Source organism: Rhinatrema bivittatum, chromosome 1, assembly GCF_901001135.1.
Source record: "Rhinatrema bivittatum chromosome 1, aRhiBiv1.1, whole genome shotgun sequence".
Taxonomy (NCBI): domain Eukaryota; kingdom Metazoa; phylum Chordata; class Amphibia; order Gymnophiona; family Rhinatrematidae; genus Rhinatrema; species Rhinatrema bivittatum.
In genome coordinates this window covers 515,133,473-515,152,175 of record NC_042615.1, presented here as the reverse complement: position 1 = coordinate 515,152,175, position 18,703 = coordinate 515,133,473, and the positions used below count along the sequence as shown (strand labels likewise).

The 18,703-nt window shown below is 43.5% G+C and overlaps 1 protein-coding gene across 1 annotated transcript; it reads left to right on the top strand.

Moving 5' to 3' along the window:
• Positions 1 to 13,612: 13,612 nt before the first annotated feature.
• On the top strand, positions 13,613 to 14,578 carry LOC115098763 (olfactory receptor 1F1-like). The gene has a single exon (XM_029615667.1). It carries the CDS (start codon positions 13,613 to 13,615, stop codon positions 14,576 to 14,578), a length of 966 nt encoding a protein of 321 aa, XP_029471527.1.
• The last annotated feature ends 4,125 nt before the right edge of the window (positions 14,579 to 18,703 follow it).

Sequence of the window (18,703 nt, the reverse complement as noted above, 5' to 3'; positions counted from 1 at the left end):
ATCATTGTCTTCAGTCCAGCCTTGCTCCTGTCCAGCCCATGCTCGGGCATGCCTCACCTGCCTTGGCACCTCTTCAGAGTTCCTCTGGGGTCGAGCCGTGGTCCAAGAACACACAATCCCCTGGAAAGTGGAACCGCTCTTCTAGTGCTTCCTAACATTAAAGGCCTACCCTGGACCTTACATGGAGTTTCATCTTGTTTTAAAACAAATATTACACTAAAACAATCACATGTACATCAGTCATTCATACTGGAGTTGTGTGCTTTCCTCTCTGTGCTTTCTATAACTATTTATATTTAGACACTTTTCAGCAGATTCAAGTATTGCTGAGGAAACAAAAATCCTCCTGCTCAGTATCTCTGTCAACTGTCACTCTCTGACTGGAATCCCAATTGCAACAACTGTCCTGTCAGCTTAGCTTGAGGCACTTGGGTTACCTTAGATACAGTACATTGACAGTTTCCAGCAGCTCCTAGGTTTCTGACAGTCCCAATCAGCTCTCTCTATCTAAAAGTTTCCAGGATCCAGGTAAGAATTAGTTTAATATATTTTCAAACTGTCTTTCTCTGGGTTCATTTATAAAAACAATTTAACCCCCAACTTTAATTTTATTTTAACCTCTGGTTGCAACTGGAGAGGCCTCCAGGCCCAATATAATACAGGGTAAGTACATTGTGGGAACTAGGAAGGTGGGTGGGGTTAGGGGCGTTAGGTGTGGTTTAGGAGGATAATATGAGGTAGGGGTATGGGTGGGGGATATTGAGGTGGTTTAGAATGGCAATACAGGGGTAGGGAGTGTGGATGGGTGCTATTGGGGGTGATTTGGAGGGATAATTTTGTATAGTGGACCTTCCTTAAGGTCATGGAATGAGTTACATGAAAATAATTGTTTTCTATTCCTTTTTCTCTATAGATTTAGGACTTGAAAAAGAAGGCCTGAGAGCTGAGACAGAAGGAGTAGGAGTGACTTGATCAGTTGTAAGCATGGCAGGAGGAGCACAAAGTTAAGGTCATTAACTCTTTAAACCCATTGTACCTGAATTCAGGGACAGCCTAATATCAATATCATCCATTATTCCAGTTTACCGGGATAATCACATACTGATTTATTCCATTCCCACGTATTACAGGAGTCGTATGGGCAGCAAATACTAATATTAAAAACAGCACATTGACAAACATTATTGGTTTTCATGAGGAGCTTAGGGTTGATGGGTTTATTGCCATAGGAACCTAGGGTTCAAAGGGTTAAAAGATCATAAGGGAGATGTCAACAAGGTCTGTCTATTGCATGCTTCTATCACTGGCCTCACTATTGTCTTCCCACTCTACATGATTCTATCTCTTCCTATAGCTTCCTGAATCCCTGAACCCCTCACACACTAATTTCATCCTTGACCTGGGTCAAGGCAAGCAATGTCATGAAGCCCTATTTGTTGTGTACTCATAGGCCTTTTAAAGTACTATAGAGGATGTTAGAACCTACCTTTAAAATTCTGACCAAGAAATGCCTATGCCTCACATCCAGCAAAGACCTAAAGACTTGGGGCTTCATCCTAGTCTTTGACTGTTTGTAATCAAGGAGACACCCCAACAAAAACCATTCAGATGCTGAAACCACCTCCAAGTATAGCAAACATAATAACAGCATGAAAAATATTTCTCCTATTGACTATATTGTGTGTAAAATTTCTTTATAACTAACTAAAATGCTTTTTCTTTGAGTGCACTTGTGAACTGTGCTGGATTCTTCCAATGCGCAGCCTCTAGCCTCTACAAACAATGAAAAGTCTTTGCTCTTTTATATATAATTCTGTTTGATAATATCAAAATTGTAAAAATGGAAGCACCCTGATATTTCATTGTTTGATGTCAATTTTGAGGATGAGTAATATTTGTTTGTCAAACCCCTTCCCCCTTGCTTCCCTTCTCTTTCTCTTGCCCATCCTCAAGTTGCCTGTGTTTGAGGTCATTAACTAATAGAGATGTGCATTCATTTTTTCCGAATTGGACAATTTCAACGAAATTGTCCAATTTGGCATGTTTCGAGGACCCCGAAAAATGATTGGGATTTTCCTGTTTTTTCACAAAAATTTGTTTTTGGATTAGTGCGCACTAACAAAAAGTAAGAAAAAATAACAAAATCTAACGGTTTTTGTTAGTGCGCGCTAACGGGGAGTTAGCGCGCACTAATGGGAGTTAGCACGCACTAACAAGGAGTTAGCGTGCACTAACTCAAAAAACAATTTTTCGCGAAAAAAAAACCCCAAACCACAAAAAAACGACATTTCAGCGGCGGCTGAAAAACAAAGAACGACATGAGCACAAAAAATGATTCACATCTCTAATTAACAGGGTCATTCATCAAAATGCATAATGGTGTTAAGGCCTGCGATAACATGATAGTAATGGTAGTGTGTGGCACAAATGCAAACTTTTCAAAGGGGTGGGATTAATGAAGGGCATTTTCTCATTGTATGATAAGCACACCGGAAATAACTACACCTTTTTTCCTGACTTTAAGCTGTGCAAAATGTCCATAATACAATGTGTAATAAAGATTGCATATTTTCCTGAGACAAAGTACCCTGATTATAGCATCCATCAAGCTAGGGCAAGAGAACATTGTAGAAGTCTCATTTTTGTGAGACTTTTCTCACTCCAAATGATGTCAAATCTTCACTGAGGTGTACTGTGCTGTTCGTACATCTCACTCTGCATGTAATACTGGCCCCAAAACCCTAAACCACCACCAAAACCTCACCTTGAGTTATTAGCTGACCCTCCTATAGTGATATAAATAGTTGAATACTATAAAAGTTGATGAATCTAGGGGTAAGTTTGTTCTGACTTTTGAGCAGATAAGATGTGCTGGTTAACTTCACTGTGGTCTTAATCTAAAGAACTAGAAATGCCTGTCTGGCTTGTATTTACTTTTGGGCTAGATGGGAAAGAAACTCTGGGAGCTCAGGAAGCAGCATTATTTTAGCAGGCTGCATGGAATGATTAGCAGGAGAAAACATTTTGTGGTTTGCTTCCCTTTGTGTGTTTTACTTTATATGTTAAAAAAAAAACCACTTTACAATCACTTGCTGTGTTTTCCTGCAAAATCATGATGATGTCAATTATTAAGAAGTTTGTTCTGAGATTTGAGCAGATTCCAGCTAATACAACCCTACTGAGTGTAACTGCCTGGGCATGTGTTAATGCATGTGAGATGTGCTGCTGATGTGTTGCTTAAGCCATCTATTACATCTTTAATTCCATGACTCGGATCTTCAGGCTGGAGATTTACCAGCGGCTAAGGAGGACCAATCTAAGAACAATTTGTCTGAAGCCAACAATGAGCTGGTACCACAATATAGAGCTAGAGATGTTGTTGCATATGGACTATGTTTCAATGATTTCATTTGTTTGCAGTGCTGTTCATGGTGTGCAAACTGTCCACTGATCAGTCAGCCTAGAGTGCTTTATTAATTTATTTACTGAATTTAATTTCTGCAAGAGAGATTATCTGTGACCTGTGCATTAACATAATTGGTGTTTGCTGGTAGAGGCTGAGGAAAGGGGCAGCTATTTCCTGAAGAGTGTGCAGGATAGCTTCGGGAAGCAGCAAAATGGGAAAATATCAGAATCTGGCTAAAAATCCATTGGCTGCAGTGTGACTACTGCGGCCAGCGTCTCCTTACCTCTGTGTTCCCCAGTGCTCTTGGCAGTTCAGGCCATACACGGGCATCCCGGCACAGAGATGCCTTCCTTTAGGCATGTGTGCACGCATCCCTCACAGAATTAAAGGGCTTACGGGGTCATTAATCAAATCGTGTTATGGCGTTTTTCGCTTGTGAAAAACGCCTTAATGCATGCACTTAGTGCCATAACGCAAGGCGCGATGCACATTTTTAAAAGGGGAGGAGTCCGGGTGGGTTTTCTGAAAAAGTGGGCTGGCTTTGCCAAGTGTGAAGTCATAATGCTGAAAATAACTACACCTTTTTCAATGGTGTTAAGCCAATAATGCAATTTCTGTTTTGGGCATTTTTAAGGGCGAGGGAGAGAGGGAGAGAGGGAGAGAGAGAGAGAGAGAGAGAGAGCACCTGTGGGGCAGTATTATAGTAAGCAGTTAGGGGCCACTTTTACATGCAGAGCGAGACGTATGAACAGAGCAGTACACTCTTCTGAAGATTTGATGTCATTCAAAGTGAGGAAGCTCACGCAAAGATGAGATTTGTATAGAAATGTGCAAAGCCCGAACCTTCACAACACTGACTTCTTTCATTCTCTCTTAGTACTCACATGAGATCCCTTCACCTGGAAGTTCACATAATGTTATGCATGATCCTCTCTGAGAGAAGTTGGAAGCTCTATCAGAGAGCTAGTTGGTATCATCAATTGTTGCTTTCTTCCTCTCCAACTCCTTCTCACAGTCTGGCTCACATTCTCTGCAGGAGCAGGCCCAGTTTCCTCACACATGACACATTTGTCTTCCACTTGGTGGTGACTGAATTATACCAAAGTGATTTTGTAGCAGTGAATTACACTAGCAGAATCTCTCACATCAGTCAGACACACAGAAGACAGATATAACCTTTTAATACAGAATAAGGGACCACAAAGTAGAAAGACAAATGTGCAGATGAAAGTTGAAATAGAAGCCAGACTTTGCATGCATTGCTGCACTGGAAAAACAGAAATAAATCTCTTGTACTGTAGAACATTCTGTAGAAACCCCTTAGATTCCATACTAAATAATGTCTCTTTTGAAACAGGACATGCATTGATGTATTAAGGAGTTACCAGGATTCATTTTAAGAGCACCCATTTGGAAGGTTACTATAATTGATAGTATTTCTAGGATGTATATAGCCGAATAAGAAGCCCTCTCCCAGATATGCCCCCAGAATGCCTCTTTTTTTATCTGGCTAGTTTTTAGCTGCATAATGTCTTATCCGGTTAAAATCTAGCCAAATAAAAGGCTGAATATTAAAAAAAAATGTGATATTTAGACGGATAAGTAAATATGGCCCCTGGATGGAATTCATCCCGTCCCTGGCAATGACCTCAGAAGGAAACTTCAGCAGTGACCATAGGATTTTGATCTGGCCTGCAGTGATGGCTGCCTGAACTGCGAGTGGCAGGAAGTCAGAGTGGCATGGTGGGGTATACCGATGCAAGGCCGTCACTGACTGGCTGCATTATGCATTGCTGATATTAGTGCTACCAATGTAGGTAGAGCTATTTGAGCTAAAGACATTGAGAGAGCATGTAGGATAGCCAAAAGAAATTGTCAGCTACTGTGGAGAACAGTGCAGGCCACAGAGAGGAAGAAACAGCTGGTAGCAGTGGGTCCTGTGAGGCTGCAAAGGAAAGTCAGGGAAGGATTATAGTTTCTGGGTTTCCCAACCATGCCGTTGTGTTTTTGAAGCTATTTGGGCAGAGGCACGGATATTGTCCCATAAGGATTTATCGTTCTGTGCAGAAATTCTCACTATTATAAGCCAGATTCCCTGGATTAGGGTCTCCAGGGGGGTTGGTTTGCTAACACCTCAAATCTGACATGCTACAAAAGAGGATAGTGAGAAGAGTGGAAAGGGATGTGGGTCGGGGAAAGGGATGAGAAAGTGAAAGGGGAGAGAGAGCAAGATGCATGAAGAGATGTGAGAAAGAATGCACAGCCCACACACACACACACAAACACTTCATCCTTTCTAGCTATTCACCTGCCCCCTAAATATGTGGGTAGATATTGGGGAAGGCAGAGGAGACATGGAACAATGTTATTAGGGTTATGGCACGGCTGCAAACTTTGATGAAATATTATTACTGATCCTATCTGCTGCACTCCAATCCCTGAAAACCCCGCCCCCTGCCTCCTCCCTCCACGGCAGTTCAAATCTCCAAAAGATGCATCTGACAAAGTGGACTCTGTCCTTGAAGGCTCATGTTTCAATAAATTGGTTAGTCTATAAGGTGCCACCCAGCTCATGTCATTTTTGCTAACCTGTGTATGTATATGCAGTGTATTGTTTTTGATTCTTTTGAAAGACTTATCAAACTTAAACAATTCACTGCTTATGAGAGCACCATCTCACAATCTTAACTGCATTAAAGGTGACAAGCATGCAGTTAAGAGCATGGAGTATCAATCGCAGCACCGTGTGTACTGTCTGAAGTAAGTGAAAATCCTGTTCCACAAGTTTCAGTAATCTAGGGATTCCCTTCCTTTTCTTATGTGAGAACTTCAGGGTCTCCCAGGAATGAACCCCTGTTGTGTGGTGGAGATTAGATAAACCCAGTGATTCAATCATCTCATTCATTCACAGGCTCAGAAATGAATGGCATGCTCTGACACATTCATCAATTGGTGAGTAACGTGAATATCATCAGGCACAATTTTGGAAATGTTTCTGACAATCTCAGAGAGGAAATACTCAGTTGGATGAGGATTTATGAAATAAAACTCTTGAAAAAGGTTCATTCTGGTATTACTTTGTAGCTGAAGAGAAAAGGCGAAGAGGTAGACTGTTCTGGGTCTGATACTGGAACAGCAGGGGTTACTGCAGGGAAGGATTAAGGAGCATTGGTGGATTTGAATATGCATGTGTGAGTGTCTGTGTGTCTCAGTACTGGAATAGCAGAGGAGGTAGCAGTACAGGAAAAGTGGCACATTAACAGAGCTCTGTGCAAGTCTCTAAACTGGAATAGGAGAGGTTGCTGCATGTCTCTGCTAGAAAGTGAAGTAAGGTGAGAAAATCTACAGTCTGAGCGGAAGATTTTTGACAAATAGGCTTTGTACAATGTCAATAAGTAATCTTGGATATCTTGATACTGGATGATGATACAATGTCAAGTATCTTGGATACTTGACATTGGATTAGGCCTTTAACAGGTTAATGGCATATTTTCTCTCCTGCTTCGTTGTTGAAATAGAATATCCATTGGTTATTATAGTTAAAGGAGTTATAGTATGTACTCCGGAAACCCGTTATTTATGTAAAGTCTGTGGCTGTTATTTGTTTACTTTCTGCATAACCTGTTGTATGTAAAGCCTGTTGCTAAGTTATTGTTTACTGTAAACCGAGGTGATGTATAACTATACGTACCGCGGTATATAAGAATCTCTAAATAAATAAATAAATAAATAAATAAATAAATAAATATCATACTCTAGGCAATCTGCCCTGTAAAGTGTATTAATAAAATAATATGGCCTCCCCTATGCACATGACTGCAATTGCAGCAGTCACAGAGTCATTTTATATATCAGCATTCTGCTGCAAGGATGGCAGAGCCAGTAAGGAAGAATACATAAAATAAAAAACATGCAGAGCAGTCATCAGGAAGGGGTTTTTGATAGGGAAGGATGGGAGAGTGAGTATTGGGGAGGGAGGTTAGGAAGACAGACTGATGTAGGATTGAGGGATAGGCAGGGGCAGTAAGAGACAAGGTCAGGAAGTATAGGGAGAGCAGAATGTGCGGGGGTGGGGGGTGGTGGTGAGGAGGAAATGGGGGCAGGAGAGAACCTGAAGAGATTTAATAGAAGGGGGTTTGTGGGGAGGTTCCAAGAGAAGAGAAAAGGAGTGAGAAGGTTTCTGACTTTTGGTTTTCAGAAAAAGAAACAAAATTGTTGAATTTGCTGGTGATGATTGCACTAAAATTGTTTTCAGAGAAAAAGGGGCTTGGCTGGGCTGGGGGTCCTTTGAATTCCAGCAAGAGTCTTCCAGGCTGCTAAAGTATTCAGGGTAATTGACTGGGACTTTGGAAGGCATAATATAAATTTAACAATCTCACTTCCTTTTGTGTGAACCAAAATAGAATTAGATCAGTAATTAGGAGATTTGCCACATTAATGTTCTTATCTGCATAAATCTCAGGTTGACTGCAGGGAAAGAAGAATATCCTGAGTCAGGTGAAACTCTGATCAACCATTTTACAAGACTTAAGAAGGTAATTATCAATAATGTGTGTAAATCCAATGTTTGGTCCCTTTGCCATACAATGCACTCAGTGTTAACCACATTTAACCTTCCTATATCTGTCTCATTCTTAATTTCTGTAATCCGCATTGAGACCAAACCTGGCAAAAAGCAGAATATCAAATATTTATAAATAATGACTTATTTAATAAATAAATAAGCCAAAAAAAGCAGCAGAAGTAGGCACAGGGAAATTTACACCTGTATTATATAAACTGTACAGCGGGAGCCACACAGTTGATAAAATACCATTTATCTCTGTCCCAAAAGAACTTGCGTGTGTGTTTCAGAATACACACAATTTTTTTGTGCAGGGTGCCAAATATTTTCCATACATATTTTAGAAAACTTTACAGACATATTTTGCACGTGAAATAATTATGAGATGTGCACTTAATTACCGCAGCTTATGCATCGATGCAGGTGTTTTATAATGTGTGCATGTACTCCACTTATGAAAATACTTACTTGTGCACATACTTTTAATAACCAGCTCACCAACACCTCTACCAGTTCGCCCAGACCCTGCAACACTTCACCCAGACATTCCTCCCAAATACTGCAGAGAAAAGAAGTAGAATTTCAAATCTGCAACACAATTAGCAGGTGTAAACGTGTGCATAAAAGTTTGGTAATGTATGTGGGTATACTACTTACAAAATACCAACTTGTGTGCAAACATCTGAGTCCTGCCCCATAATGCCCCTAAATAGCTTCTTTTTTACCCTTTAACAGGTACGTATGATGCTGCTGGGTCGCGCAAACGACAGCCATTTTAAAAGCGTTACGAGCGCCGGGCCTATTTTAAAAAGGCCCGATGACACACATATAGCCCCGCGACGTGTGCAAGTCCCGGGGCTTTACAAAAGGGGTGGGGCGTGGGTGGGGCATGGTGGGGCGGGGCGGGTCAGGTTCCCGGCACAGCGACCATATTTGCCGCTGTACTGGGATCGCATGCCGGCAGTCGGCCGGCGCACGCAACTTACGCTTGCCCAGAAGCAGACACAAAAGGTAAAATAAAGGTCAGGACGGGGTTAGAGTAGGGCTAGGGGGGGGAAGGTTAGGGGAAGGGGTGGGAAGGTCAGGCTAGGGGGAACGGAATGGGGGAAGGCAGCGCACATGTTATAAAATCGCCGGGTAGTGCGCACCTGTAGGCCACGTGTGCTTCATTTAAAATCTACCCCAATGCTACTTACACTCCTAACTTCCAATTTTATGCACCGAATCAGTCTGAAAATAACCCCTAAAAATTGGTCATTTTGCTTTTTATCAATAATTGTTTTGAAATTGTATATAAAACACTTTTAAATAAGAAAAGAAAAGCAGATAACAATAAAAAAACCTAAGGATGAGCACAGCTGAATATGAGACAGGCCTTTAATATAATATATTTAGGAACCCTTGTTTTCACTTTTTATTTTATTTTGCCTGAGAATTTCAATGTTAGAACAAAAATGAAATTTGTGGAAAAATTACTTTTCTATTGATTTTACTCCTGTGTATTATAGCAAAGTCCTTTTTCCACTGATTTGTTTTGTTATAACATTGAAAATTCCCAGACAAAATAAAATAAAAACCGAAAATGAAGAACACTAAGGGGTAGATTTTCAGACCGCGCGAATAGGCGTACTTTTGCTGGCGCATCAGGCGCAAGCAAAAGTAAGCTGGATTTTAGTAGATACGCGCGGAGCCGCGCGTATCCACTAAAATCCGGGATCGGCGCAAGGCTATGGATTTTGTATAGCCGGCGCGCGCCGAGCCGCGCAGCCTACCCCCGTTCCCTCCGAGGCCGCTCCGAAATCGGAGCGGCCTCGGAGGGAACTTCCTTTTGCCCTCCCCTCACCTTCCCCTCCCTTCCCCTACCTAACCCACCCACCCGGCCCTGTCTAAGCCCCCCCCCCCTTACCTTTGTCGGGGGATTTACGCCTCCCAGAGGGAGGCGTAAATCCCCGCGCGCCAGCGGGCCTCCTGTGCGCCGGGACGCGACCTGGGGGCGGGTCCGGAGGGCGCGGCCACGCCCCCGGGCCGCCCCGGGCTGTAGCCACGCCCCGGGCCCGCCCCCGGAATGCTCCCGACACGCCCCAAAAAATGCCGCGCGGTTCGGGCCCGCCCCCGACACGCCCCCCTCCGAAAACCCCGGGACTTACGCGAGTCCCGGGGCTCTGCGCGCGCCGGTAGGCCTATGTAAAATAGGCTTACCGGCGCGCAGGGCCCTGCTCGCCTAAATCCGCCCGGATTTGGGCGGATTTAGGCGAGCAGGGCTCTTAAAATCCGCCCCTAAATATATTTATGCACCTAAGTATGAGATATAAATAATTAAAAAAATAAAATAAAACTTGGAAGGTGAACAGTTGTAAAACTCATCCACCCTCCAAGCCACGAGAGGGCAATTTTCAAACTGCCAGCATTACGGGAAGGTCCTCGGGTACTTTATAGCCGTGCAGTTTGCACCAAGTTTCAAAGGAAAACTTTGCGCTTCCTTTCACTTTGGAAAATGCAAACTGAAAAAGGACCTGCAGAGAAGTCCACCTCCTTCATCTGCAGATCACTTTTCCTGACCAAAAATACATGTGAAATGTTAAAAATCCAAAACTATGCATGTAATTTTCTCCCATAACTTAACTCCACCCTGGTAATGCCTCCACTATAATGCAGGTAAAACACACAACTCTTTTCCCTAAAAACAGGGTGGGCAATGTTCAGAAAGGCATTTTGTGTGGGTGAAATGCAATTTTGCCTGTGGAAATCATCTTGCAAATTGCCCTCTGAAGTGTAGGTACGGTGTTCCACAAGCAGTGTGTACTTTCTGATGCTTTGGGTGGAGGCAGTCCTGTGGGGCAGGGGATGCCGACATTGTCGATAGTTTGCAGATTCAAAACTGTAAGGGGCGGATTTTAAAAGGCGCGCGAATAGCCTACTTTTGTTTGCGCTCCAGGCGCAAACAAAAGTACGCTGGATTTTAGTAGATACGCGCGGAGCCGCGCGTATCTGCTAAAAACCTGGATCGGCGCGCGCAAGGCTATGGATTTTGTATAGCCGGCGCGCGCCAAGCCGCGCAGCCTACCCCCGTTCCCTCCAAGGCCGCTCCGAAATCGGAGCGGCCTCGGAGGGAACTTTCCTTTGCCCTCCCCTCACCTTCCCCTACCTAACCCACCCGCCCGGCCCTGTCTAAACCCCCCCTTACCTTTGTCGGGGGATTTACGCCTCCCGGAGGGAGGCGTAAATCTCCGCGCGCCAGCGGGCCTCCTGCGCACCGGGCCGCGACCTGGGGGCGGGTACGGAGGGTGCGGCCATGCCCCCGGACCGCCCCGGGCCGTAGCCACGCCCCCGTACCCGCCCCCAAAACGCTGCCGACACGCCCCCGAAACGCCACGACGACCGGGCCCGCCCCCCCGACACGCCCCCGACACGCCCCCCTCGGAGAACCCCGGGACTTACGCAAGTCCCGGGGCTCTGCGCGCGCCGGGAGGCCTATGTAAAATAGGCTTCCCGGCGCGCAGGGCCCTGCTCGCGTAAATCCGCCCGGTTTTGGGCGGATTTACGCGAGCAGGGCTCTGAAAATCCGCCCCTATGTGTTGTTATGAACGGGAATACTACCTGCAGAAAAAAGGAGCTGCAAATTTCTGCAGTAATATTTTCAAAGGACAATTTACAAAGGGAAGGTATATTCATACCTTCAAGTTAAGAACTGATGTAAGCTAAGGGTGTGCAGGGAAAATTCTTTTTCATTTTGCTTTTTTCATTTCCAGTTGTTTGTTTTTTTTGTTTGTTTGTTTATGTCTTGGTTTGAATAATGTTTATTTTGATTTGTTTACAGAATAAAAAAAACCCTTAGAGAAGTAAAACTAGAAACTGCCCTCCCCCATACCAAAACAGCAAATTTAATCCCTTTCTTCCACAAGGCCTTCATCAATAGCCCCTTACCCCATTCAGAAATCTCTTACTCCATAGTTTGGGCCTGAGAAATAGAAAGGGGCAGGTGTAAACCCAAGATGTTTTGGCCCTGCTGTGTCCCACTCTGTAAGAAAGACCTTAAAACCTGTTTATTACTGAGGATTACTCAAGCAAATCTGAACAATGACTGTTTTACCTATAGTTTTATCACTTGACGACAGCACCCCATACCAGGAGAGTAGAGCGATGATGTTACGAACTGTCTTAGCTAGTTTTTATTCTTCTTCCCATTTGTTTTGATTTAATTACTGTTAGATTTTAAGTACTACCCCAGGAAGTACTTTTAGGATCATTTAGGATGTATTTTAGTTTGCTATGATGTATTTTTAGCCGTAATAGTGCATTTTAGATTAATAGTAAATTTAAATGTATTTTAGATTTTAAAATGTTTTTAGGTTTAATTATGTATTTTAGGCTTATTAATTGTATTTTAATGTATTTTAGGTGTAATACTATACTTTAAAATGTATTTTAGGTTTATTAATTTTGTATGATATATTCAGTTGTATGTTTTATTTTGTTGTGAACCGTTACGATGGATCCCTAGTGATGGTATATAAAACTTAATAAATCTAAATCTAAATAGCACCATCATGCACCATTTTATTGCTCAGCCATACAGCATACAGCTGGACATCAAAATGGCGCCAGTCTCAGGGTTACCCACATCCATTTGCAAAGTAGGACCCAGAGGAGCAGGAGCAGGGTTGGTGCATCCCAATAGGCAAACTAGGGAGTCATCTAGGGCATCAGCCATCAGGAGGCAGCAAAGAGCAGCCATTTGGGGCTGTGAGCGGAGCCTATCCCATTTGCAGATTAGAGAAGCAGAGTCTCAGTGGGCCAGTGTGTGTGTGTGTGTGTGTGTGTGTGTGTGTGTGTGTGAGTGTGTGTGTGTGTGTGAGTGAGAGGGATTGTGTGTGTGTGTATTAGAGAGCATTGCAATGGTGTTAGTAAGAAAGAGGGAGGGAGCCTATGTAAGGATATATGTGTGAATGAGACAAGGAACCTAAGTGTGCTGAAGAGAGGGGACCTATCTGAATGTGGTCAAGGCTGGAGCCAGGGCCTGGACCGGGAAGGGGGAGGGTCGGGCGCAAGACAGAAGGTTTGTCTAGGGCGCATAATACCCTTGAATTGGCCCTTGGCAGGAGTGATTGGGGATGATTCCTGCCTCTTTCTTCTTTACAGATTCAAGGAAGAGATTAACAGATCTCTGGTGGGTGTGTGTGTGTGTGGGGGGGGGGGGGGGGGGTAATTCTGGAGGCTCTTTTTTTGTTGACGTTGAAAAATAAGTCAATAAAGATAAAAATATTCAAAGGTTTTTTTTTTATTTAAATAAAAAAATGTTTCATTAAGTTTTTCATTTCATTTAAAAATGAATGCACATACCCAATGCAAAGTCTACAGGTAAAAAGTACACACCGACTTTGCACCAATGTGGATAGTTTTAAAAAATTTAACTCCTTTGTTACAAGGTGTGAATGAGTAAATGTTTCAGGTTTTTATGGTTTTTCTTTTCTCCAGACATTTTGAGATTTTTTTCCTAACATTTTTTTCAGGTTTTGATATGAAACTCAGATGTTAATTTGTCAAATTGCGACTTTGAAAAGAGAAGTCTTCATATCGCTACACTTCAGATGTATTTTCCTTAGTTGAATGTTTCCTTAGAGTTCTGTGGCAAAGGGCTAGAAATGGAACAGAAGAACCAGACCGCAATGAAGGAATTTGTTCTCCTGGGCCTCACAGAACGTGAAGAGCTTAGAGGTCCTCTCATTGTAGTGTTCCTGGCCATGTACCTGATGAACCTGCTGGTGAATGGAACCATGATCTCAGTAATTAGTGGGAACTCCCAGCTCCATACTCCCATGTATTTCTTTCTCTGCAACTTGTCCTTTGTGGACATGTGTTTCAGTTCTGTCACTGTCCCCAAAATGTTAAGCAACCTCATCTCTGACAAGAACACCATCTCTTTCTCTGAATGTATAGCCCAGCTCTATTTTTTCTTTGTCTTTGCTACTATAGAATGTGTTCTCCTTTCCATCATGGCATATGATCGTTATGTTGCCATCTGTAATCCACTGCATTATATCACAATAATGAACAAGAAGACATGGGTAAACATGTCGGCTGCTTCTTTCATCATTGGATTTTTACATCCTTTGCTGCATACACTGTTGGTATGTCGGCTCTCCTTTTGCAGCTCCAACAAGATTCAACATTTTTTCTGTGATCTCACACCACTGCTACAGCTCTCCTGCACAGACACCTCTGTCAATGAGCTGTTGATCTTCACAGAGGCCTCACTGATAGTAATGCTGCCCTTTCTGATCATCCTGATCTCTTACATCCGCATCATCAATACAATCTGGAAGATCCCATCTGCTGGTGGAAGGTATAAGACCTTCTCTACTTGCTCGTCTCACCTCACTGTGGTGATCCTCTTCTATGGGACACTTATTTTCATGTATTTCAGGCCTTCTTCCAGTTATTCCTTGGAAAAGGACAAGATCACCAGTGTTGTGTACAACGTACTCTCTCCCATACTTAACCCATTCATCTACAGCCTGAGGAACAGGGATGTAAAGATGGCACTGAAGAAAGCTCTACAGACAAAAGTGTATTCTTCTAAAGGAAGGATGCCCAGATTCACAAAATGAAAGACTTGTTTTCTTCCTAATTGACTTCTACCCAAAAAATAGATAGAAGAGACTTAAGTTCCATCTTGGCTCTAATATGAATATAACTTGAACAGAGTGTTTCAAGTGTCTTAAATTTCATCCTGACTCTTCCTCAGCTCAGATAATCTTCAATTATTACAAGTAAAAGCTACAAATTTACCCAACCATGTCTTCATATCTTAATGCTAACTGAAATCAAATTTGTATTGGATTAAAAGTGTCAATATTCCCTACTGATAAATTTCAGGAAATTCATTAACAAATGCAGCATTAGGGGAATGTTATTAGTTCCAGGTAAATGCACAATGAGTTATGAAATTCACCTATAATTTTGAGCTTATTTGCCTTGTCATTACATCATAAATTACATCATGCAGAAAACCAATCAAAATACAGTGTGTGTATGTGTCATTGTATGTCATAGAGAAGCAGGCTGAGAACAAGGGAATCCTGGGTTCAAATCCTGCTGATGCTCTTTGTGACTTTGGACAAGTCAATTCACCCTCAATTCCCACATACAAATATAGAACCTGATTTACACACATTTTAGCTTGGGAAACAAGGGGCTATATCCCTGACAGACCTATCAGCATCACTTATCCGGATATGAGCCAACAGCCTCCCCCAAGTACCCAGATGAGTTTAGACTTACCTTGGTGCGTGTTGGCGAAGCAAAAGACTATTTCTTTTTTATTTTTAGGTGCAGGCACAGCAGCACTGAAAACTTAACTCCATCTCTGACTCCGCAGTTAAGTTTCCAGTATTACGATTTATTCATAGTTATAGGATGCAGCTTAAATTCTCAATAAAACGTATTTGTGTTAGGCAGTCTTATAGGGACAGGTAGGCCCCATTTAGTGTAAGAGCATAATAAGAATTTAGTACTGAGAATATGGTGAAATATGTTGCAAAATAGCGAAAAAGGATGTTAGAGAGAAAAGAACAGCTTATACTCCAATATTATAGTACATAGAAACATAGAAATGACTGCAAAAATGGACCAAATGGTCCATCCAGTCTGCCCAGCAAGCTCATGGCAGTTTGTTCTGTGCCGTCTAGGTTACCTCATTCTTATCTGTTTCCCAGACCATAAAAGTCAGGGCCCTCGCTGGTTGCTGTTTCAATCCAATTCCCATTACCCCCATGCTTATCAGTTTCCTACATTAGCCCTTGTTTATTGCTGTTGAATCCAGTTCCCTGTTATGCCTTGCTGTTGAAGCAGAGCGCAATATTTGGGTTGCATCAAAGTATCAGTCTTATTGGTTAAGAGTAGAGATGTGAATCGTGTGATCGATTGTCTTAACGATCGATTTCGGCTGGGAGGGGGAGGGAATCGGATCGTCGCAGTTTGGGTTTTTTAAATATCGTGTAAATCGAAAACCGGCACACTAAAACATCGCTAAAACCCACCCCGACATTTTAAAATAAATCCCCCACCCTCCCGAACGCCCCCAAAATGCCTTATATTACCTGGGGTCCAGAGGAAGGGTCCCGGTGTGATCTTTTACTCTCGGACCTCCGTGCGTTGTAGAAATGGCGCCGGCGCCAGTTTGTTTTTTTGTCCCCGACGGCAGGAGCGTAGGAGATCGCTCCCGGACCCCCACTGGACCCCCAGGGACTTTTGGCCAGCTTGGGGGGGCCTCCTGACCCCCACAAGACTTGCCAAAAGTCCAGCGGGGGTCCGGGAATGACTTCCTGCAGTCGAATCGTGTTGCCGTACGGCCAGCGCCATTTTGCGCAAAATGGCGCTGGCCGTACGGCAACACGATTCGACTGCAGGAGGTCGTTCCGGACCCCCGCTGGACTTTTGGCAAGTCTTGTGGGGGTCAGGAGGCCCCCCCAAGCTGGCCAAAAGTCCCTAGGGGTCCAGCGGGGGTCCGGGAGCGATCTCCTACCGTGAATCGTTTTTTCCGTACGGAAAAACGATTCGACTGCAGGAGGTCGTTCCGGACCCCCGCTGGACTTTTGGCAAGTCTTGTGGGGGTCAGGATGCCCCCCAAGCTGGCCAAAAGTCCCTGGGGGTCCAGCAGGGGTCCGGGAGCGATCTCCTACCGCGAATCGTTTTTCCGTATGGAAAATGGTGCCGGCCATACACCGTATGGCCGGCGCCATTTTCCGTACGGAAAAACGATTCGCGTGCAGGAAGTCGTTCCCGGACCCCCGCTGGACTTTTGGCAAGTCTTGTGGGGGTCAGGAGGCCCCCCCAAGCTGGCCAAAAGTCCCTGGGGGTCCAGCGGGGGTCCAGGAGCGATCTCCTACACTCCTGACGTCGGGGGACAAAAAAACAAAATGGCGCCGGCGCTACCATTGACCTGTCATATGACAGGTCAAAGGTAGCGCTGGCGCCATTTCTACAACGCACGGAGGTCCGAGAGTAAAAGATCATACCGGGACCCTTCCTCTGGACCCCAGGTAATTTAAGGCATTTTGGGGGGGTTCGGGAGGGTGGGGGATTTATTTTAAAGGGTCGGGGTGGGTTTTAGGGTTGTTTTAGTGTGCCGGTTTTCCCGCCCTCCCCCTTCCCCTCCCCCTTCCCCCGATTTACGATTTTTTGACGATAAATCGGGGGAATTGTTATTGTATCGCGGCTCTAACGATTTTTGACGATTTAAAATATATCGGACGATATTTTAAATCGTCAAAAAACGATTCACATCCCTAGTTAAGAGTAGTAATCACTGCATCAACAAGGTACCCACATACTTGTTTCCCCAGACTGTAAAAGTCGGGGCCCTCAGATGCTGATGAATCCAATTCCCCTTTTCCTGAAGCAGAGAGCAATGGTGGAGTTGCATCAACAGTATCAATGCTTATTGGTTAAGAGTGACTGCCACACCATCAAGTTACTCCATGCAGTCTTTTCTTTATTTCCATCCTTTAGACTTTAAGATTCCACAATATTTATCCCATGCCCTTTTCTTTCATTGTTTTGGTTTTCTCCACCTCCTCCAGAAGGGCATTCCAGGCAACCACTACCCTCTCTGTGAAGAAATATTTTCTGATATTGGTTCTGAGACACCCTCCTTGGAGTTTCATTTTGTAACCCCTAGTTCTACTGATATGTGTAAGAGAGAATATTTATACAACATGGTGATTACAAGTAATAAGTACCAAAGACAAGAACCCACCATTCTTCCTAGTCAGTTAGTTTGGCAATATTTCAAGGAGGGCTAGTAGATAAAGAAACCTGTTCAGCGCATGTGCCATCAAAAAGGCATAAATCCATGACACACAAAAGAATGGACTGACTTTGCTGAGAGCTGAACCAGGAGAGATTAGCATGAAAAAAACTATCAATGACCTGGAGTTCCCAGTATCATTTCAGCCTTCCTAATTGATAATGCTTGTGGCCATTGACTGCAGAGATAAGAGGGCACTCATTCAGGAAAATGGCAGCTAGGCCTTCGTCTGTTAGCTGGGGAAGATTGTTTACCTTGCTTACATGCTGATATATAACCTGTTTTGCTTGATATATTCAGACATTCTTATAAGTGTCTGTACATATATTACACAGAAAAAATATAACTTTTCATATTTTCATGTAAGACATAGGTGTTATTATTTTCTTGGTGTGTTTGTGTGACCCAGACTACAAGGCAACCCTCCCTCCCATCCTTCCACCCTCTACAGGAGGGCAAAAGATGTGGCTAAGATCAGTATCAGCAAAAATTCAGAGAGATCTATACTCAAGCAGCATTTTAGGAAAGTCATAACAACAACCACACCTCTTGTAGATTTTGACCAAACCTTGCCCAAGAGAGAAGGTACACTTAGTTAATGGATAAGGTTGAACAAAGCAGTGGATCAGTGATGGTGCTTCCATTAGGCAAACTAGGAAGTCATCTAGAATGCCAAACGATTAAGGATGTCAAAATTCCAGCAGTGCAATGCCAAGAGGAATGCTATGTCAAAAACAATACCATAGAATGTAGCACTGAGTTGGATCTACTGCAGCTGGTAGGAGGGAGTGCTGTGCTGGAGCTGCAGCTAGTAGCTAAGTTGGGGGAAGAGGGGAAAAGACTAAATGTTTGCCTAGGGCATCAAATTCTCTTGCATTGGTCAAAGAGTGGATCTTTTTAATGAGTATTTACAGCAGCAGTGACG